We start from the raw sequence: 23,232 nt of genomic DNA on the forward strand, positions 1-23,232 counted from the left end.
AACACTGCTTGCCCGGCTGAACAGCTGTTGGCGCTGCCAGGGCTGGCGCGTAAGAAAATACTGCAAAATATACCGTTAAATACATTTTCGGTTATTTTATTTTTAAGCTCGTTCAAACATTATTTTATGTATTTAAGAATGTATAGATTTTATATTTGTAACATAATAGTTATTTTTATAAAGTGGCGGTTAACTTTATTTCCATATTTAAACTTGAAATTAAAACTTAACGAGGGTACTTTTGAAAAACGAATGAACAAGTTTGAATTCATTTTCGGTTATTTTATTTGTAGACTCGTTCAAATATTATAATATATATTTTTAAAAATGTATTGATTTTATATTTGTAACATTATTGTTATGTTTATAAAGTGGCGGTTAACTTTATTTCCATATTTAAATGGCCAAAAACTTGAAATTAAACATAACGAGGGTACTTTTTAAAAAACGAATGAACAAGTTTAAATTCATTTTCGGTTATTTTATTTTTAGACTCGTTCAAACATTATAATATATATTTTTAAAAATGTATTGATTTAATATTTGTAACATAATAGTGATGTTTATAAAGTGGCGGTATACTTTATTTCCATATTTAAATGGCCAAAAACTTAAAAAAAATCTCAAGCAAGGGTACTTTTTAAAATACGAATGATCAAGTTTTGTTAAATACCTATTTTATAACCATTTAAAATAAAATCGAAACGTAATTTTTAAAGACCGAACAAAAATAAAAAAAAAATTAAAAAATTAAAAAAAAAATGTCCTAAAGTTCAAAAGTCAGTATAGAAATCTGAACCCCGTGCACCGTTAACACATTGATGAAACGTTGGTGAAAATAAAACATGGACTGCTGCCAACGACCTGCCAACGATTTTTCCGTTACAGTTCAAAAATAAACACAATCCGAAAGTCTGAAAAATGTCGCCAAAGAAGGCAAAGAAGGGGGCGGCGGACAAGAAGGAGGAGGACCCTGGCATCCACCCACAGCCGCCGAATGTTTTCCTATACGTCCAGCTGACCAACATAGCCAACCTGCCCCAAACAGAGCATCAGCTGGAGATTCACATTAGCCAGGGTGGCAGTTTGATCGTCAAATGCGATGAGCACTACAACACGGATGGGATCATAGTGCAGAGGGAGTTCAACGAGAGGCCCACGTTCACGCTGATCTTCCAGCAGGACAACGTGGACAGGATCAATCATGCGGCCGATAATCCCCTACTGATTCAACTCTACATGCGTGTCTTTCCGCCGAAAAGAAAGTTTGAACCGGAGTACGAAATGTTTGAGGAGCAGGAGCAGGAGGTTGATGACTTGGAGGCGGATTCCGATTCCGATTTGGCCATATCCACGGGGAAGAACACAACAAACGATGACGACGAGTTCGAGGCCAGGGAGACGGAGAGACTGGAACTACTATGTGTGGGCTATCTGGATGTGATCAAGTTGTTTGGCCACCGACGCAGCATGATCAGTGAGCAATTGTACCTCTATCCCATGCCGGATGTTCCCAACGATCTGCGCACCACTGTCCACACGGAATGGGATCTCTACACCCTGTTGCCCATCGCCAAAAAGCTGACCTTCACCAACATGGCCTTCGTGACATTCGAGAGCATCTACAACCTGAAGGAGGAGTATGTCCTGGACCTGGAGACCCTTTGGGTGCGGGTGAGTTTCCGCTCCCGGCTGCCCAGTGATCGAAATGAGTACACGTTTGTACCGCTCTGTGAATTTGGGAACCTGGAGCGGAAGATCATCAGCACGCAGAACAATCATCATGTCTTCGAGTCCTTCCGCCGCATCGTGTATCCTTGGAATGTGACCGGATTGAAGTCCGCCATGGAGGTGGAAATGCATCGACTCTTCGCGGAACTCTTCTGCAGCGAGGGCATGACGGTGGACTTTGAGGAAATCGATCAGGTAGCAGATGAGGCTCTCGTCTGCAACTCCTTCCACCGCTATATCCTGACTCAAAAGATGGCAGATATCCTTTCGTTTGTAATCACCTGTCAGCAGTATGTTATAGCCATAGAGGCGTTTCAAAGTTCTGGCACCGCCAAGCCGCAGAAAATTTTCCAGGGTGTTTTGGATCCGTCTATAATGGCCTTTCCGGGGGGTAAGTTTGGGTCTTAAGGAACTCCAGATAAAAGTAAAAAATAATAATCTTAGTTTGTGGAGTAAACTTATTAGTATTAAAGGATACGTTTCCAATTTTTTAAGTAGTATACGAAATTGTGATGATATCGTGAAGATCTCGAGAAATTTAGTAGATATCAATATACATAATATTTTAAGTTTAAATTATTTATATATACTAAACCTTTATGAATCATGCATTTCAAATAATTATTATTTTTATCGGGAATCTCATTATTCATTATTATATCTTATTCTAAACCCATTTGAACAGTCCAAAACATGAGATTTGCAGTCCAGCTGGATTATACGGGAAAAATTAAGGCCAAGAAGCAGGTTAGCAGCAGCATAATCAGTGGAAAGGGTTTAGATCGGCAACGTCTTACGCCCACATTTGCCATTATAAAGTTGTGTCTTCTGGCGCCGATTGGTGAGATCTACAAGGAGCTGAAGGTGTTTCGCGATAGCTTTGTTCGCCAGAATCGACTGCTCTTCTGCGATCGTCCTTATAGTGCACATAAAGTGTTGACACTTGGCGAGATCCAAATGGAAGCCTATGCCCGATTCGACAAGTTCATCAGGGATTGCATAGCCTTTATTATCGACAAGAAGGTGATGAAGATCGAGGATAAGAAGCAGCACTTTTGCTGTGCCGTTCAAAACCTGACAAATATCCTGATGAAATTGGTGGGCAGTGTTTATAATACGAGGACTCCCACATCTTCAAGCGTGGAGTTTGCGGTTAGTTAAGAACTTATAATGTCAACTTAATTTTAACCTATTTTCCAATCCCCAGAATCTCTGCGCTTTTGCCTACAATGAGTTAGAGCCCCGCATTCATAATATGGTGGAGCAGATCGAGAACGAGGGCTTTGAGAACTACACGGTCCATAAGCAGATTCATATTGGGCGGCAAATAGACTACTTGAACACCATCAAACTGCTCCATTTAGTGAAAGATGATAGCCTTGCTAATCTTTTGCTTAAGAAGGTCAGTTCTTGATTCATGTCTCGCATTTGCGGGAAGTGTGATTCACTGGTTAGTTTTGGGTACATTAAGTGACCAGTGCTGCTATTAGTAACTTTCTTTATAAAAAAAACTAAGCGCAAAGCTTAGTAATTGAGTTTCAAGCACTTATCTTCTTTTTTTTATAAGATTTTACTATTGACCAGTAGCAACTACAATAGTCATTCAGCTAAAATTAAACACAATTACTCGAAACGAAGGTTTGTGAGCAAGTAAACTTTTAATTACTTTTAACAACCAACCAAATTGACAAAATAATGAAGTCTAATTAAAATGACACATTTTTTATAAAATAAAATAAACACTCGAATACATATTGATATTACATTTCCGTTAGAATATATTATCGTATGATATAAACGGAAATGATTAAGGTTTCATTTAAACCTGTAAGTGATTCACATAAATTGTACGCTAATTTGATTAGATTGTAAATAATGAATAACAGCCCGACTTTACTTATACCTTTCCGGTAGTATATCAGTTATGAATGAACGAAATTCGGAAGTAAACAATTAATCATTTTGGTTGTTAGGGTATGTTATCTAATTGATAAAATTGTCACTTAAGTATAAAAGGTTGAGATATGAACTGTTGTAAAAGTTTTTATGAAGTTTTCTTGACGTTTCCCATTTACAGGCCACCACCGAGTATCCCAGTGATGAACGCTTTTGGTTCTACATGCTTATCGCGTACATGGAACGTGGCGATCTTGAAAAGGCTAAATTGTACTTCAAAAAGAATCACCTGGCGGACACCCACGACTATTTTGCGTAAGCATGAAGCCATTGATATCCCAAATTAAAGTGACACTATCTCATTTGAACTGATATCATAGTGGCTGGATTAAATTGTACATCAACTACGTGGACACAAGAAACAATCCAGAAACCTCGGCCGACTGTACGGAGTGTCTTCTGAAGAGCATTACGAACTATGCCGAGCGGAATCCTCATCAACAGGATGGATGGATCCTTCTCTACTGCTACTACAAGAGATTCAAGTACGAACCAGGCTGTGCCTTTGCCCTCTGGCGATTTGCGGATCAGAATGGACACAATCGGGTCAACTCCTCCTCCCATGCTCCGCACAGCCTTTGGGGTCTTTTCCTAACCCTCACCACGACCTTACCCACGGTTCGTGGAACCCTGTTCTTCGAAGTTTTCAGGACCTTTGCGCGACTGGGCCTCTACGAGTTCGCCCAGGTTGTCTTTGCCGCTGTGGAGCATATGTTCAATGATGCGGATCGGTATATGATCAATACACAGCTGTCCCTTATGCTAAATCAACTGGATGAGGACTTTGAATTGCAGAGTTACGAGTTTGGAGAGGGCGAGGAGGCTGATCAAGCGGTGGGTTGGGAAACAAATGGGTAAATCTTTCAACGAACTATAGTTCTCTAGCAAAAATTCTATTACAGGCCGCCATGAATGCCCAGGTCAATGGTAATGTGGAGTTCCATCGAGGCAACCTGGAAGAGGCGGCACTATACTATGAATGCTGTCTGACCTTGCCGGTTACCGAGGAAACCGAACGCGATGCCTTCGAGGTCAGCAGACTGCGACTGGGTTATATATCATATGAGTTGGGGAACTATGAAAAGTGCATCGAAGCCCTATATCAACCATTCGCTGGCCAGCTTCTTGCTCTCATAGCCGGCTACTTGATAGGCAAATCCTACTATAAATTTAACGAATTGGAGATGGCTCTTCAACACTTTGCCAAATCCACCCATCTGGATACCCATGTGCCCAACGTATGGGGATTTCTGGCGCTAATCAATCTAAGACTGGGTGAGAACTACAAGGCTGTGGAGTGCTGGAAGTACGCTAAAATAGTAAGGGCAATCTATATTTAATGAAATTGAAACTTTATTGGGGAACTCCCCTTATATTCTACCCTATTTCATAAATATTTATCATACTTTCAGGAGCCCAACTTTGAAATTGATGACATGATGATCTACGAGGAATTGGATGCCATTGACTATGATTCCATTGACTTGTATATCGATTCTCCGAATCAATTAGTCGAGGACATCTTTGGGGAGTCCCAATCAAGCTTATAATTTGTATATTTTGTGTGTGTTTAGATCTGTGTATTCGAACCCATTAAATCCCACATTCTTACTGCTCTGCTCTATTCATAATGGCTTCATATGGGTGTGCAATCTGTTGAAAGTGGAACGGTGGGGGTATCTCATGGTTATTTTTTTCCCCAACCAGGCCCATTTTTTTGCTGTTTAGCTGGCGTGACTTGTTGACACAAGGTAATGAGACGGGGTAGCAGCAATTTGCTTACATAAGACGGTCCACCAGCAGCCTCACTCAATACACAAACATACAGCCGTGGTATGTCCTGGCTTTTTATAGAACCCATATTCGTGGTTTAAAAAACCGCTGCTGCTGCTGCTGCAGTCTGCATCCAAACATGGCCCATGGAGGAGGCATCGGCTCGTCGGCTGGGCTGGAGGAGAAGCCAGTGGCCTGTGTGGCCAGCAGCACGGCCTTGGCCATTAGGAACTCCACGATAATTGCCCATCGGCTGTCCATTTATTTGCCCCAATTGTTACTACCCTCGAGGGATCCCCAAAAGGTATGTTATGCCTTTCAGCTTGTTTAAATATATATATTTTTAATATTAGAAGCAAATCAGCCTAACTTTAATTGTATCTCTCCCAGCTCATTACAGAAATTAACTGCCATGTGGCCCAATTCCGGGAGATGCTCATCTTTATAGGACAGGCCCGAGATTCTCCCGAGTTGCGGGAGAAGATCAGGAAACTGAGGCGGAACTGTGTGGATGCCTGCAAGCACACCGCCCATTTAATCACTCCCCAGCCACGTCATTGCCTGGGCAGTCCCAGTGAAAGGATGCACTTGACCCTGCTTTATCACCTCACCCAACAATTTCAACATGAACTGATGAAGAGCCATCGCTTAATCCAACTGGTGCCTCTGGACATGACGGAATATTATGGTTGGGGGGCATATATATAAAGAAATAATTAAGGATTACAGGGTTTATATTTTTTTCAGCACCCTCCCGAACTGCCCCATCCAATTTGGGCAATGTTATAAGCCAATTCCTGTTGTGCAAGCAAATAAATCCTGATTTCCAGCAGGAGGAGCTGTGCAGCATTGTCAAGGACTCTCAAGAGCTGGCCGAACTTTTGGAGGAGCTACAGGCTCAAATGCCCTTGACGGAGGCATCCCCAGAATCCGAACTGGATCCAGCACAGAAATGTGAGTTTATTATATTATATTATATTATAATATGTTATATATTTCATTAAATGATCAATCTTTTTAGCTGAAAGTAGTCTCGTATCCCTCAACACTCCAGTTTGGTATGCCCGCCAGCGAAGAAGGAGTTGCAAAAGCCGAAGCCGTAGTCTATGTTGCTGTCTGGCCAAAAATCGAGGAAAAACTTTTTAATAGAGTTATCTTTAAACTTAAATTAACAAAATATATTGAGTTCCGTTAATAGACCAAGTTCCCTAACCAAAGGTTAAAAGGATCTTCAAGACATTTGCCCTCCCAATAGGTTTATTAGAAACTAAAGATATGTCATATCAGTTATGGAAAGGAAGTGAAGAACTGTCAGTTCTAGAAAAAAGTGACTTAACACCCATAAACAAGTCATGAAATCAGTACTGGCAGTGCTCGATGATAACGGAACAACTTCGGCACACGATGAAATGTATTCCCAGAAATGATAATACCGGCGTTGTGGAACACCAAAACAGACCCAAGGCAATAACCGTAATGAAAGCGATTTAAAGATACACAAACCAGAAATACAAATGAAGAGTTGGCGTTTTCTCGTTTCGAGGAATCCCAAAAAGAATGATGAAATCCGAAATCTGTGCCCCTTGCGTGGGACAAAGGGTGATAAATTCACAGAGAGCAGGTGAAATCCCGCTTTACGACGGCTAAACAAGATGTCATATGTTTATGGGCGAGAATCCCCAGAAGCTCCACAAGAGTGTTTGCCGACCACTTAGCAAAAGCAGGTGATGTCGGCTTAGGAGCGGCGTCGCCCAGACCACCTGGTAACCATAAATGCTGATTAGATTCCGGCTTACACCGCGTGCCTCCCATCGTTGGACAATGGCAGCCAGGTCGAGCGAAGCGCGATTCCGTGACTAGCTGATAACACGCCTTGACGACAAGACAACTCGAATTAATTAGAATACATTTGCTTTGATTTTTGCATAGTTTAAGTATTTAATTTTAAAAATATGCCTTTGTCTTTTACAAAACATATCTCTACATTAAAAATATATATATATATTTATTTATGTATATTGTATGCAGATTTATATGATATATAATATATATAGGTGTATATATTAGGTATAAACTTCTACATGTCATATGGATTTTCACAGAAAATCTTCAACTTTTTGAGTAATGCTTTTTAATTGTTTTTGCTTGTGCGTGTTTTTTTTTTATACGTCCTTAATTTCTCATTATTTTCTTTCGCGCTTTCGCTTTCCCCTTTGGAGAGACTGTTCAATCCTGTAGTTACTTTGTTGAGCATTATGCAATTTGGAAGATTCTTTCTTACGCTCACTGAGCCCTCCGCTAGCACCATCGAAGTTAACTTTGATCTGTACTCTCGGATCTCCTCGCTTCGAACAAGCTTTGACACAAGGCAAAAAGCAACAACAACTAACTAATTGTTAACAACAATCTCTACACGATTACACGGGTTGTTTAGTGTGTGTGTGTGTGTGTGGGTTATACAAAAATGATCATCATCATATCGCTATAGCTATCGTTAGACATTTGCTACATCATTATAAATTCACTATTTGTTCACGATTCTTTCTGGCTAATATCACCGTTATCACTGCAATGCCTAAACTCGGCTTAAGTCTAAGCAGAAAGAAGTCTTTTCCTGGATAGAACAGGTCATGTGTGCAAACAAAATGGTGCCATTAATAGGTAAACAAAGGAACTAACTTAGCTGCTTAACATTTGCATAGTCACACAACTCAACGAAACGAAAACGAAACCAGTGAAATCATAAAACAAAAGAAAATGTGTGCAAAAATAAACAGAAAAAAATATAAAGACTGAACGCTGCACAACAATAAAAACTAACAACTAAAAAGCTTAGTAATTAGGCCCTAAATTACGGGTGAGAGACTGTGTGTTTTTTGTGTGGGGTAGTGGAGTTGGAGGTGGAGCTGTATCTGCTACAGCTTTCAGCTATCTGCTATCCGGTTGATTGGCTGTGTGTGCGGGGAGGTGTGGCTGATGTGGAGGCTTGTTTGCAGTCTGGCTGTCGAAGGAACTGTTTTGGCGGTCCTCGCTCTAGATGCGTCCGCTTTTGCTCGCCGTCGATGTGGACAGCTGTTCCAGGCGGGAGCACAGCTCCTGGGCCAAACGCAGTTGATTCGCAGCGGCAGCGGCACACGAGGTGGCTCCAGCTCCAGCGGCTCCGCCAACGGGCATCTGGACTCCGGCCACCACTTCCGGATAACTAATGCACACGCCCACCCAGCGAGCTTGACTGCAGGCATGGGACTGTAAGGAAAACAAAAAAGGAAATGTTTAGTTTGGTAAACGAACAAAAATTCTGCTGAATTTGTATAGCTCGAAAACGTGCCTATATATTTCATTTAATAGAGCAACTTAAGGCGTAATATCTTATGGATTGTTTAAAAATCTTGAATCTAGAACATTTGTTTAAATAATCTACCAAATGTGTGTGTATTTTATAGAAAACCTCAATGTTAATTTCCTGCTTTCAATGCTTATTTGCATTAACTTATCGACACAAATTTTTGAGGTGTCAACCAAAGCTGTTATGTACATTAGCTTTTCTTCCTCATCTTGTACTTTCATAAAATTAGTATCTATCAAAATGGGATTAATAGAAAGACTTGGCAAAGCAAACAATTGATCCGAGATAAAGAAATTTGAGTTATGACGTTCAATAAATCCAGGAAATGTTGGCTTAACGTTCGAGCTATGGAAAATTCGACAAGGGGAGGAGTAGGAGTTTTTAACTCACCATGGCGAAATCACGTTTCCATTGGACACCGCACTGGCCGTCGCAAAGGGGACAGGGACGCTCCAGGCTGTAGCCACCGCATTCGCTGCAGTCGAGGGACACATGGTCATCCGTCCAGGAGACGCCGCAGGTGAAACAGGAGCCCATGTGCTGGCGCAGCTCCTCGATGGTCAGCACGTTGTCCATGCTGATCTCCAGGGGGCTACCAACCAGATCTGGCACCGAAGCAGACAGACGGAGATTGTGATGCCTGGAAGAGATTAGAGCCGAAGCGGGGAATTCTTGATTAGTAATCATGACCAAAAAACCGTGACCTTGCCAAGTGGGTGGCAGGCAGCATGAGCTGGCGTGATTATGATAATAAGCAGCGTGCCGGTACGCAGAGCGGAATGGGTTTTCGGGATGGATGGGTGAGTGAGGTGGGTCTGGGGGATGGGGACGAGGGCAATGATTGGCGACTGTACCCGACGACGACTCGACTCTGCGGCGCGACTTTCGCCCGATCATGTGAGCGATGGCGACGGGGCTTTTGTTGCTTTTGTGCGGCCCCAAAATGCCAAATGATAATGATACGAATGCGAATAGGTGTATGTATATACAAGCACAGACGGACGCCGAACTGTTGAGCTCTGAAGGTGCTGGCCCCCTTCATTAATGGGCCAAAGTCGTGGCCAAATTGCAGGTGTGGTTTGTATTATTGTATATATTTTATGGTATTGATAGGTATTGCGGCTGTGTACTCTGCACCCTGGCCCAGTCGCCATTCTCCGCTTGATAAGATTGTTAAACTTATGAATGAGACACCGACTCACGCCCCTTTCGTATCCCCCCTAAAATCCAGCCCTGACATTGTTTACAGCGCGATATTTAGCAAATGTGAGAAACGGAAATGGAAATGAATCGGTTGAATCGCTTGAATTGCTGCTTCCAGCTAATACAATGAATCATGTGTGCGATCTATAGATGGGTATCTAAATTTAAATACTTACGACAAGGGACTGCAGATGTCGGCGATTTGGGGACCGTGAACACTGGCGATCGACATATTGGCTGTTGATGGCACTGCAAAGAGAGGAATACAGAAAAAAGTCAATTGAAGTTCATCAAATGTAACAAGGTAATGGTGCTGGAGTTCAATGCTGGCCAGGTAAACGATCGCCGGCGAAGGTAAACGAGCTTGTTGTACAGGTGCGTGACTCAAGTGTCAGAGCTCGACTGTACCCAAGTTGAGCTTCTGCGACTGGAGATTCAAATGGATTCAGATCTATATATATAACATTTTCCCCTGCAACTCGGACAACATTCTTGGTTAAAATTAACAACTATTTCGTGTGGGGGAAACTGAAGGTGGAGTGCGGACCAAGTCCACAAACCGCTGAAATCCGGTTGAAAGCACCATAAACACACCCGAGGCCGCCGTTCGGAGAGTGATCAGTGCGTCATCTCTATAGTGTAGTTTCAATTGTTTTGGGCTTGGACAATTAAAAAACTTTAATGCGCGAATTATTCGGAATTGGAAGCGGAACGTTAATTGCCTGCGCTTGTGTCGCCGCCAATGCGGGGAATACTATCTATAGGGTATATACTATACGATCCGTGTCTACATTGTCTACACGATTTTGGCAGAGATGCAAAAAAGAAAAATCTTTTTGGCGAGCCACATGACTGCCGCAGCGTCTGCTGGCCTGGCATCATAATAAATAAATAAATACATTTTCAGCGTTGTTATGCGGCCAGCCGTTGGACGGTTCTATATTTAGCTGGATCGCATCGAGAAAGTATAATCATGAGACGTGCCCGAAATAAATCGAACGAAAACAACATGGGATAGTCTAGGGGATGGTTTGTGCCTCTGCTTGACTGGCTGCAATTTGGTTTGCGTCCCCACTGATTGGGGGGGCAATTTTCAGTAAAGGCAACGGCGCAAATACGAAATTGCTGTAATTTATCCGAGCATATTGTGCCGCACACACAACTAGTTGCATTTAATTTGATTTTATTTATTTATAGAAGGGCACACAGACAGTGGCACAAAATGTGGAGGAACACGGACGGGGCGTTTAATTTTTTCATTTTTTTTTTATTATTTCAGGCACGGAAATACTTACATTTGTTGTGTTATTTACGGCAACGGTTGTTGGTGTTTTTACTTTTTTTTCAGCGCTATTAATAAATCCAAATTGGGATTTCTGTGCTGCTTTTTTTTATATGCGATTTGTTTTGCTTGTTGTTGGTAATTGTAGTTGGCCTTGCGTAAGCCAGACAATCCAATTACTTTTTTTTATAATTGCCTCGATATTAACATTAACCGTTGGCAATTGTTTTATTGTTTGTAACTTTTCACACGCGATGCGAAAGACAGTTAGCTCATGAAAATGCAATTGGCAATTGTAATAACAGTATGCAGTTGTTTTGACAGAGACTGCAGCGCACTTTTATAGTTGGACTGGGAAGCGAAACTGAACTGAGTAGCTGGTAATGGGAATGCTTTTCACCAGATTCGAATAGTTTTCTCCAGAGCGAGCTAAAGACCAAGTCGAACCGCGAAACTCAAAACTCAAAATGAACGGTGCTCGCTGAAACCGCTCCGCTTTTATAGGCTGGTCAACTGGCGAGAGAGCTACCAGCTAGACGAGAGAGCGAGAGAGATGGAGAGAGAGCGATACCAACGAGTGATATTCCTCGAATCGGATGACAAAGCAAAGCTAACGAACTGAACTTGCCAACCATACAAGCTCACAAACGAATAAAGTAAAAAAAAACATAAACACTCGCAATAAACATTAAGCAGGGGTAAATCACAAGCGAATTACCAAAACAAAGTCAGATGCTGGCCAAATTTGCGGTAGTTGGCAACAGGAGCGGCTCTCGCGGAGAGCGAGAGATAAGAAACCAAAACAAAGCGAATTGTAACGAGTGTACCGACTTGGCGATACCCGTTACTCGCTAGTACAAAATATGTAGCCCAAAATATGTTCCAAAATTTGGTTAGATATAAAGACTTAAAACGTTTTATAGAACACCCAATAAATGTATCAATAAAGAAATATGACAAAATATAAGTTGTAAGGGGCTTTCCATAAATTAAGTAATCATATTGGGGTGGGGGTGTCATATAAATGATTACTCCTATGAAAAGATTAATTCATTTGTTTGAAAAGTGGATTTCATAAGTGGGATACCCGTTACTCGCTAAAACAAAATATGTAGCCCATCTTCAAGTGAAACCATATATTACGAGTCCAAAAAATGTTCCAAAATTTGAGTAGACACAAAGACAAAAAACGTTCTACCCAAATTAAATTTACAATAAAGAAATATGACAAAATATAAGTTCTAAGGGGCTGTCCATAAAAGATCCTGTTAAGAGATTAACTCTTTTGTTTGAAAAGTTGATTTCACGGGAGGGATCATAGCTCAGCAAAAGCTATTATTACTTTCATATGTAATATATGAACAGCTCCTAAGATAAATGTGTATTATCTTTTATAGTGTCTAAGTAGGTAATTCGCTTAGTCGCTTTGCAATTGCTGGGGACCGAAGCTCTTGTCAAAAACTTTATAATAATCTTGCATTTCTGGGTAATCTACAAAATAACGGACATACACAAACGCTATAAAATGTTACATCACTTTGTACAAATGATATATACCCTCTCGAGTAACGGGTATCAATACAGATAGCGAGTGAGTGAGAGATCGAGCACTTTTAACGGTCAAGCGCTGCGGGCGGGCACCCCTATACCATACCCATACCCACACAAAAACCCTTACCGATATCTCCTCCATACGCCCCATCTGCCGCGCAGTACGTATACGACACATTGACCGAACGGACACTAGTACATCGACTAGGTGTAATCGCCCGCCGGTTATTGACGCATGTCCAAGAAGACGGCAAAACATGATGCCCCCTGGCAACCGTCAGAAGAATCGACGGACGCGCTGTTTCATTTGAATAACAAATCATTTTGCGCTGTGACAGGTAGAGCGCCGGGCAAGGACAGGGACGGTTACGGGTTCGGATTCGGGTTCGGGTCCGTGAAAACTACGGCAGGTGAAAAAACCAGACTGAATGGCTGAGGGCAAAGGATCGGGGATAGAGGGAGGTAGCCGGAAGATCCTCATAAAAGACCAGGTAGAACGCATTCCTAATCACTAGATCCGCAAAGGTATCAGCGGAAAATTCCATCAGGGGGTATTTTTCCCATAAATACAATGGTCCTATCTTTCCAATAATATGTTATTTCAAAATATTCAAAAGATATTTCAAAAATATTTATAACTTAAGTAGAATGAATATTAGAATATTTTCAGCGATCTTAAAAATGATATATAATTATCTCAAAGTGACAATATCATGCTGGGAATATTATTTCTGCTCTTTGGTTATTTCCCCATCATAAATATACATAAACGTTAGCACATATACCATCATTTTTCGCTTATCAATCTACTGGTAATCTTATCAGCAAAATTCCCTCCGCACCTCTACTTTTTTTTTGCAATGCGCGTGTCTCTGCAGCCAATTGTAAAAAAAGTGTAATGGTGAAACCCATTTGGTATGTATAATATGACGACGAGGTGACTCCCGGGGCTGTCATCCCGCCGGAATGGAAATTTTCGCTAGCGTAGGCATGTTAATAGGAAAAAAGTTGCCAAAGTGCAGCTAGACCGAGCTTAACTTATGCATATGAACCGAGATCCAAGGCGCGCGCGTCGCTTGAAAGGCGTTTCGAATTACGCCAGCCCAACGAAAAGGGAGCACCCCGACCAAAGCCAAGTATCCAAAAAAAAAAACCAGAGACGAACCAAAGCCAAATCCAATCGACCCTCGCCAAATTAATGCAATTCAGCAACGGAGACGACGGTCAACTATACACAGAACCACATACGTACATATAATACTTGGGAAGAACATATAGTATAAACAATTAATGTTTATTTAGAAAGCAAGAACGAAACCCTCGCGATCCGGGCACGCTTTTCACTGGCATTCAACTTTTGTCGAGGCGCAGTTTCGTACTTTTGTGCACGGAGAGAAATGGAATCGGATATATGCTGGATAAATAAATATATCCACATATAAGTATATACCATGAAAAACCACAAAGCGTATTATGTTCTTTTCTTATTATATTAAAGTCCCCCCCACGGCAAAACATTTTAACGAGCAGACCAACTCTCGAATTACGTGCATTCAATTTGTGATGCGTAAAAAGTACTTATACCAAATTGATGACATTTGTAAATTTTTGTATATTAACTTGTATAATATTGGATAATTGCATAATGACCCCGATCATTTTGCGGCACTTTGGTTTTCAGTGTGAAGATGGAATCGGGGGACCATTGTCATCGGAGAAGGTCACACGGCAATTGCCTGAGAAGCTCACACAAAAGAGACAGTCTCACCTCAACGGAAATTGCGTCAGACAACGTGAGGATATTAGTCCGAAAATAACAATATTTAAACAATATTTTGCAAACCTTTTAAAAACTTATTAAGTGCCCCCGCACTCGTGCGTGTGTATTTTTATACTCTTTCCCGAGTGTCAATCCAAGTCCAAATGGGTTTATATCGTTTCTGTTCTAAATATATCCAGCCCTTTAGTCCAGAATTAAATTTTTCAGGAAACTCTCTCGAAAATAGAAACATATGTATTTCGCAACCGAATGTTTTGGGGAAACAAGAAAAAACCAGAAAACCAGAAATTTGTATTTTTATCTTATCGCTTGATTTATACGCCGGCAAAAGTACTATCAATAGCATGAATATCGTAAATATAGGTTTATAGGGAGTATTATAAAAATTTTTATTATTCAATATTTTCTAACAGATTATAATCTGTAACGATTATTTGACGCACGCCGTTTGATTTTATATTTCGTTGATGAAAACGAAAACCCATTTAAATATAATATATTTATTTATATAGAAATCTGTTTATTATTATCGATATTATAGAGCTATATGGAAATTCCTTTGGAAAAACCACATCTAACTTTTAAACTAGCTACCTATTTGTTTTCAATATTGCACTAAATTAAATATGTAAATTATTACAATTTTCAAGTGCTGCTTGCGATTTTTTTCTGTATAGCTAAACTGATTTATTAGGCATAAATCTATAGTTCGACTTCACTGCAGACTTTACAATCGTTCAGCTACCTTAAGGAAATAAATAATGTAAACGGTTTAGGTATTTTTAGACCATTATCTATTGTACTTTGCCATTCATTTTCTAATAAAATAAAAAAAATACTCGATCTGTACGATTTATAGTTGATCTAAAAATGTTACTTGGTCAATAATAATTTATTGTTTTTTCCTGCTGTATTCAAAACACACTATTTACCCAGCTTGAACAGGGTATTGCAATTTCACTTATGCCACTATAGCTATAGTTTGTATTTGCCAAGATAGACCCCCCTTGGAATTATGCATAACCACAGTGCTCAAGTGCTGCTTGAAGACATGCGCTTCCTCTTTTGGATTTGGCCTGGCCGCCAGTCTTTATCTTCGGTTTTAAGCTCTGTTTTGAGCAAGTTGCTTCGCAGCTAAGCAAACAAAGCTGCTCCTGAAAGTAGCTGTTAATTATTGTTATGGGGGGATAGGGGGTATGTTGTGACTGGTGTGTAAATATACAGCACACATGCGGATGGATGGATCCGCCACAACCAAATGCTAAAACAAAGGCGGCTTGACGTCAATTGTGGGGGAAATCAGGAACCCAACCCCGAAAGATAACAGCACAAAACCATCCAACCAGGCAGAAGAGCGGCTTTGTTTTGTTTTTGATTTTTATTATCGAACATTAATGATGATCTGGAGTTTGTAGGCGTTTGCGGCTGAATCATTAGACTTGTGGGGAATCTGCGTCTCCGGTTTTTTGGCCAGTCAGCGCCACACGTTGATCGTTAAATTCATCTTTGGACAGAGCGTTGCTTCCATCATCACAAGCTGATGCTAATGAGTTCGTTTGAATGCGGCAAACCCGTTCCACGGGATTCCCTCGCCCCAAGATTCGAGTGTAAACAAACCGAAATCGGAATTCCAACCTGCGGTCGGTACTATGAAAACCGTTTACTTAATTAATGGGGGAAAAGTACCCACACGAAATATCGACGTAAACTGCCAAAATGGGGCGTAACCCTGTCTGGGCATAATCCAACGAAAGTGGCTTTTGGTTCTATAATCACAGGCCATATAAGTGCACTTAGTATTCGCGACTCTATCCCCTACCTACTACCCCCTACAACCCCATTCGATCGGAAAGATTTACGAGCCCATCTCACCCAGCGGCCAGACGAAACTGTTGACACGGGCAATTAGAATGCCAACGGACGACCCTGACCTTTGGCCCCCTTTGGATATAATAATTTGCACGGGTTTTGTAAGACTTCCACGTAATTAATTTGCATACCGTGACTGATAAAGTGATCTCGTCAATGAGAAAGCGGAATATCACCTATAAATAGGTCTATGACATGTTATCTCACGGCAGCGTTACATGTTTACGAATATATATGTATACAGATCTCGTAACTCTAGATCGGCGAACTGACTGATGACTGATACGAAGTCAATGCGACCCTGTCCATGACTGAAAGACCCAAGAAGGTGGGTCTCATTGAGCTCTGGTTTACGTGACCCTGGCCCTGGAATGCACACGAAGAACTGGAGCTGCATTCTTCAATGAGTCCGACGATGATGACTACATCTATTATCAGAATTTCACAAACGAGTATGTGCAGTCATTGCACCACAAAGTTATTTGAAAACTATTACTATCATTAAAAGGTTGGTTTCAGACTAATGTATACAATTATCCCGGCTGTGAGTAATCTCTTTGTTTTAACATAAACAAATAATTACTAATATTTGAAGGGGGCCTCTGCTTGTTCTATAATATTATCTATATTGGGAAAATCTATTTCCTATACACATTTTTATAAATAGAACTTGTTCTATTCAGGTTTAATGACGCCTTCTTTAATATGTACAGATCTCGTTTTTTTGTCTGATCATCTTCACTATTATATACTCCATTCGAGCGTAACCTTCAGTAAACATGAGTGAAATGATGGGTGATAAAATCCCTAGGCTGATTAGATCAAAAGGAAAATACGTAACAACAATAAGGTAGGTTCTAAGAACAAAGTCTACCTAAGATAAAGTTTCCCTTGAACTACTTAAATCGTAATCAAAGCTTTTATCTTTTATTTCTGTTATAATATTCCAGCTCCAATTAAGATAAATTTAAATAGCCAGGGCATTATATGAAATGATTCATTAAACGCTTTATTGATCGAATAATCAAAAAATAAAACAATATCAATATCACAAAGGTTTATTGGCTTTATTGTGAAGAAATTAAAACCCGGAAACCCCAGAAATTTGGACAATTGGCTTCGAAGTGAGTACTTATGATTATATTATCAAAACGATTCCATTTAAAACATTTGCAACAATGCACTCATCATTAGTTTGCAAAAACAGTACAGTAAATATTCCTCTTAAAATGTGTTTAATATGGAAACCCAAGTCAATCATCATCCCACTGAGTACACAAACCACAAACCACAGATCACATATGTTTATGTCAGGCATAATTACTTGGAAGCGATATGAAACTTTTTCAGAACAGTTTGTTTATATTCCATTATCCGGCTTTTATATCTATCACTACAAAGGCCATAAATTAGGCTGATAATTAGTGGGAAACAAAATGGAAAGACCTAGAAAAACATTGTTGTATTTCTATTTTGTTTTCTGGAATATTTAGCTGAACTCATTAAAAAAACAATGCCCGGAACATTACGCGACTCGATTAAAATGCATAAACAAACCGCTGCACATTGAACACTAGTACAAGGTACTATTTGCAACGCAAAATCGGCATTTGCAAACATTCCCGACCGCATAGGCAAAGTGCGCAATCCCCAATCAAAAAAAAAAAACTAGAACATACCGGAGCGGGAGAGTCCGAGAAATGTAATGCCCCCAAAATGATGGAAAGGGAGGGGACTTTGCGGTTTCGTTTGGCGCGCGACAATTAACACTTGTGGAAGTCTGGAGAACACTTAATTAGCAATTTGCATAATGCAACAGTTTGTTAATTACACGTGACACGGGAGATTTCCACCGGGGAATGCGGTTGGTAGGTGTTTTAGCTCTCGGTTCCGCAGATGTTGCGGCCTACACTTCCAAAAGATCCCTCACAGATTGGGTTCAGTTCAATCTGGTTTCGCTTTTAATTTGTTCAATTAATTTATATATTTCGAATTTTAGACTTTCGCCATGGACAATATTTAATAAATTTTTAGCACGGGCTAACAAACAAACTGGTTCCGTAAATTGACAAAGGTCCTACATTTGTTCTTATAATAATGAACTTGGAATTCAACCATAGAACAATTCGGTTTGATCTGGTTTGATTATTTAATTTTCTCAGGCAAGTCATTTCGAAACGCGAGCTTGGGAATAGCCCCTAATTAACAAAGTGTCAATAAAGAAACTAGTTTGATAATTTCATATAATAGCTACATTATATCGCTAGACAAAGAAATGTTTATAGTTCAGCGTTTCTAAGTTTTTCTTTGTTAATTCGGTTTGTTTTTTAATAAACTTATCGGCTTACTGGGTTCCTCGAAGTTGCGGTTTTGATTAATTATATATGTTTGGAGCCTAGTCTAGCCATTCTAGAGAAAATTAGATTAGTGTTTTTCCAAAGAAGAAAGATTGTAGCTTTAGACTCTTATCTTTGGGAATTAAATGTTCTGTTCTGGGGAAAACTTAAATTATTTGGGTTTTTTATTTAACATATGATTTAGGCGCATGTTGAAAATAGGCAATAAAAAGATCAAGCACTAATAAACTGAAATTATTCATTTCCGCAGTTAGTTTCCCAAGTGTGGACTCTTAAACCTTTAGGTTCCTATCTTTATGGCGACTACCGTGTGTATGATGCAGATGGTGGGAATTTACAACAAGTTCTAGGGGGTATATTTAGTCAATAAAGTGGCGCGAGCGACTAACTGACGTCGTCAGATCTGACAACGTCGTCATCAGCATCTCGTTGAGGGGAATACTATATGGTACTACGGCAGCCGCATCCACATCATGGTTGGCGGTTGGCTTCTCTGTTAGATTTGCGTCGCACGGCACATTTGCCCAGTGTAAACATACACACAACCGGTACTGGTTTAAACCGATTTCGACTGCCGTAGTGCCCGGCAAGGGTTCTATCTACTAAATATATATGCTCGTTTGTGTGTGGTAAAATTGTAAATTAATAAAAATAATAAAAAAAACGAAAGAAAGAACGAAGCCAGTACAATAAATGAATGAACGGGCGGAATTCGAATTGAAATCAATCCTCGACACACGGACACACCCAGCAATCGGATCGGTCGGGCCTCTCCAAGTCGAGTGGTGCTGCATTTGAGGGGGCTTAAGCTTTACAGACTTACAGAAAATACATGTAACTATAGATTAGATCCCTGTTGCCACCGGGGATTCTATTATACTATTTTTAAATATAGAAATTCTTTTCACCTTATCACTCTCTTCCAAATTCTATAAGCTATTTAAGTGGTCTAGAAGTTCTCGAAGAATTAACTGAATGGTTTTGTTTTTAAGCAATGCCTCAATATAAGATAATAATAGATGTAATTATAATTTAATCGTTTTGGCATACACTATAGTCATTTATGGTTCCCGGAATGAGTACTCAATGGCTGACACACTCTGGTGATATTTTCTCTCTGTATTTGGATTATACTCGGCCAATGGGAGGCACATTCAGCCTCGAACCGGTTGAGACCCAAGCAAATCGGTTGGGGGCCATCTGGAGCCGCCTCTAACTGGTGGCCAGACCACAAGGCCCGGCGCCAGATCCCGATCAGAAGTCAAAGCTCGCAGATCGTATTGCATTTGGGCATTTTCCATCACGCCATCGCCGGATCATCCAGACATATGTCCGTACCTGTGCCGGACAGCACGCCTCCACTTCCACTCCATTGCGGAGGGGCTATCGGTTTTCGACAGAGTCTAAAGAGAACCCGAGACGACGGGGCTGCTGCGCAATTCCAGGCGGTAGTAGCAGTAGTAGTAGTACAGCGGCCGAGACTTATCAGCCAGAGACGCTCGAGTCGACAAATTGAACAAAATCGTGAACGAACTGCGCGTGGCGTTTTCGTTCTATAATGAGCATGGGAACATAAAACATACAGACTGTGGGCCAAAGTGCTCAGGGGGGTATTGCGAAATCGAAAACGGTTTTATTTTTAAAAATTGTCATTACGTTTGTCGTTTTAATAAGCATTTTATGCAAGCAAAATGCTTATGCAAGCTCCCATGTCCGCGCATGAGACTCGCCAACAATGTGTCTTTAGCAAGCGCTTCCCACCGCCTAAACAAAAATATAATTAATGTTGTATAAGGAATAGCCGGGGTCTAGACTGTGGATGACTCAAGCCCCACACGAGATAAGCACAAGACTGATCAGTTCAGATAATAATATTCCACGACATCCATCATGATAAGTGGTTAGGTACTGCATGTGTATTCAGGAGAAAGATCAGATCTAATATGTCTGAATCACGAAGATAAGGCTAACTTATGGTCCTATAAATAGCTTTGATAAATCGTTTTTAACTAGCTTGATTGACTGCGAATTCTCTGATTCATTGAAAATCTTACAACATCAACGTGAACTGAAAACTGTGTAACTTTGGCAGACGAAGCTGATTGCAAATAGTCTGATGCAATATGCTAATCATTCGCAAATATGCGAGCTAAGCTAAATAGTTCGTAAGGGGAAAAATGGCACAAGCCAAAGGTGGCAAATGCTGCTGTAACTTTCTCTTCCTTTTTGGGTAATTAACATGATGTAAGGTCTGTCAAATATGTAATAGATAATTACATATTGATTGGGAAAGTCTCTAAGGAAACTAGCTCTCTTCCTGGTAAAATTTATTGATGATGAAGGAAATTTAATGTGAAGTCATTAAAACGAAACAAACTAGCTCCACCAGTTGCTAGAAGTTTTCCTTTCGATTACCGCCCCACTTAAGACCGAAAAAAGGACATAAGATCCAACACTCATGGTTGGTTCACACGCAATGCTGATGGGTGGCTAATAACCCCGACTTTATAAGCCCTACTCCATAGAAGCCTTAAACGAGCAACACGTGCCGAGACGGTTAAACAATATGCATGCAAAAAACAGCTCACGCTAGCACGCATAAGCTGCCACTGTTATTGTTGACCAAAAATTGGGGAAAAATTCCACTGACATTGTTGCGCCATCGGACATATTTGCACACTCTTTTGGCACCCATTTTTCAGCCGGTGAGCCGAAGGAGAAGCATGATCAAGCGGAGAGGCCGGTCCGTATCGATTCGAGCCGGAGTCACATGACAAACGCGTGAATTTGCCGACTGAATTCTGGGTGACAAGCCAAACGTGTGAATAGACGAGTCGCACGACTCGATTGTACGTTTGTACGGCTAATCAGATGGCAGATAAACGGACGGGCAAAACAATTAGCCAAAATCGAGTCCACACCCTCATCCATTGGTGGCTGTTTCGAATGGTTATTGATGGGTTGCCCAATTTTCCGTGGGATGTACATGCGTTCTAAAAACAGCACAGAATGCGTCTAAATTTAAATGGAACACTTTGTGAGAAGACAGAGTGTTGGCCATTGCGGTATTGTATAATTGATAGCCCTTGTTTTATATGCGACCCATTATAAACGGCACTCGAAGATAAAGTCGGGGAGTGTTTGGGCATTAATAAAAGTGTACGGCAGTTTCCGCCCGATCAGACAAAAGCCGGGGGACTTAAGAAATCGGGAAAACCACTGGCCGATAAGCCATTGCAGCTGATGGTACAAAGGTGCCAAAATGGTTTTCCGCCGCTCAATTAGTGGGCTTCGCTATAGCTAATCGTAAATAACATAGATTACTGCGATGTCTAGACTATAAATATAATCGGTGGGTTAATTATACACCTCCGCTATATGGTATACATATATATTCACCTATAAAGTTCAGCTTGTCGGTGGCGAGATTACAAAAGTCGGGATCATCCACATCAAAGATGATGCCATCCTCCCACTCGGTGACAATGTGCGATGAGGAAACGGAAACGGAAGTGGAGGAGCCTGGCACCAAGGAGTGGTTATTGCTGCCGGCACCGGAAATGCAGTTGTTGTTGTTGCTGCTGCTGCTGGCCGAGATGTGGTTGTTGTTGCCGCCCGTTTTCATCTGTTTTAAGGTAAAACGAGACGCAATTAAAAAGGGTTTGCAAACTATGTACGTGCTGCTATGCAAATAGCAAACTACACACGTGGCTCAAAGTGCAACTTATGTAGATTGGCCAGCTAAATGGTTAAAAAATTGGTGATAAATCGGGTAAATAGGGAATTTTCAAAGGGATGGGGAGGGGGTTCTGTAACACAGCTGTTGCACTCACACACATACACACACCTCTATCTCTTACAATTGCAACTTGCAAAATCAATAGATGCAAAATGCATTTTATTTGGGTGAAGGCTGTATGTGCATTTGTATATAAGTATGTATATACGCGTGTGTGCAATTGCATTCGCCTTATGTTGTTGTTTTTGTTATTGCCTTTGCCTTTGCAAATTTTGTTTGGCCCCCAATGCATGTGTGTTTGTTTGAAAAGACCTCAAATCTGATTTACCTGTACTACCCATTAATGTTCACTCACCTTTGTTAATAACAGCACCTTTAGTTAGCCAGCAAAAAGTTTATTCTCCAAATTTAAGCCCCCACAGCTGGATTTTAAGATAAATTTGGATAAAATTTCTGCAAAACAAAACTTTGCTCGCAAAATAGCTGGCAACTAGAGGTGGTAGACTATCGATTTTTGTGGTTGGCAACATTAATCGATTGGCTTTAATACGTTAGACATTTGAAATTTTGAGACAAAATAATTTGAAGCAATAATTATATGCAGAAAGGTGTTAAAGAAATAAAATTTAAGTAAGTAGTTTAATT

The 23,232-nt window shown here is 40.6% G+C and overlaps 3 protein-coding genes across 4 annotated transcripts; 2 read left to right on the forward strand and 1 right to left on the reverse strand.

The window, feature by feature from the left end:
* Window positions 1–845: 845 nt before the first annotated feature.
* LOC119546972 lies at window positions 846–5,311 on the forward strand. Its single transcript, XM_037853620.1, has 7 exons — window positions 846–2,122; window positions 2,417–2,883; window positions 2,939–3,133; window positions 3,809–3,942; window positions 4,008–4,521; window positions 4,590–5,006; window positions 5,100–5,311. Exons 1-7 carry the CDS (start codon window positions 922–924, stop codon window positions 5,235–5,237), a joined length of 3,066 nt encoding a protein of 1,021 aa, XP_037709548.1. The 5' UTR covers window positions 846–921; the 3' UTR covers window positions 5,238–5,311.
* Window positions 5,312–5,581: 270 nt separating this feature from the next.
* LOC119546376 lies at window positions 5,582–7,478 on the forward strand. The gene is made up of 4 exons (XM_037852608.1): window positions 5,582–5,764; window positions 5,851–6,148; window positions 6,208–6,414; window positions 6,482–7,478. Exons 1-4 carry the CDS (start codon window positions 5,600–5,602, stop codon window positions 6,604–6,606), a joined length of 795 nt encoding a protein of 264 aa, XP_037708536.1. The 5' UTR covers window positions 5,582–5,599; the 3' UTR covers window positions 6,607–7,478.
* A 665-nt stretch (window positions 7,479–8,143) lies between these two features.
* LOC119546377 (protein pinocchio) lies at window positions 8,144–23,084 on the reverse strand. 2 transcript variants are annotated; one of them, XM_037852610.1, is made up of 5 exons: window positions 22,943–23,084; window positions 22,248–22,473; window positions 10,186–10,258; window positions 9,197–9,446; window positions 8,144–8,706 (listed from the first exon to the last, which is right to left on the reverse strand). In XM_037852610.1, the coding sequence occupies exons 2-5, from the start codon at window positions 22,471–22,473 to the stop codon at window positions 8,494–8,496; spliced, it is 762 nt and encodes a 253-aa protein (XP_037708538.1). In that variant the 5' UTR covers window positions 22,943–23,084; the 3' UTR covers window positions 8,144–8,493. The 2 variants fall into 2 exon arrangements, with proteins under 2 accessions (XP_037708538.1, XP_037708539.1); XM_037852611.1 differs by lacking the exons at window positions 22,248–22,473; window positions 22,943–23,084 and adding an exon at window positions 11,305–11,758.
* Between the last annotated feature and the right edge of the window lie 148 nt (window positions 23,085–23,232).

The sequence above is a fragment of the Drosophila subpulchrella genome, chromosome 2L (assembly GCF_014743375.2).
Source record: "Drosophila subpulchrella strain 33 F10 #4 breed RU33 chromosome 2L, RU_Dsub_v1.1 Primary Assembly, whole genome shotgun sequence".
Lineage (NCBI taxonomy): Eukaryota > Metazoa > Arthropoda > Insecta > Diptera > Drosophilidae > Drosophila > Drosophila subpulchrella.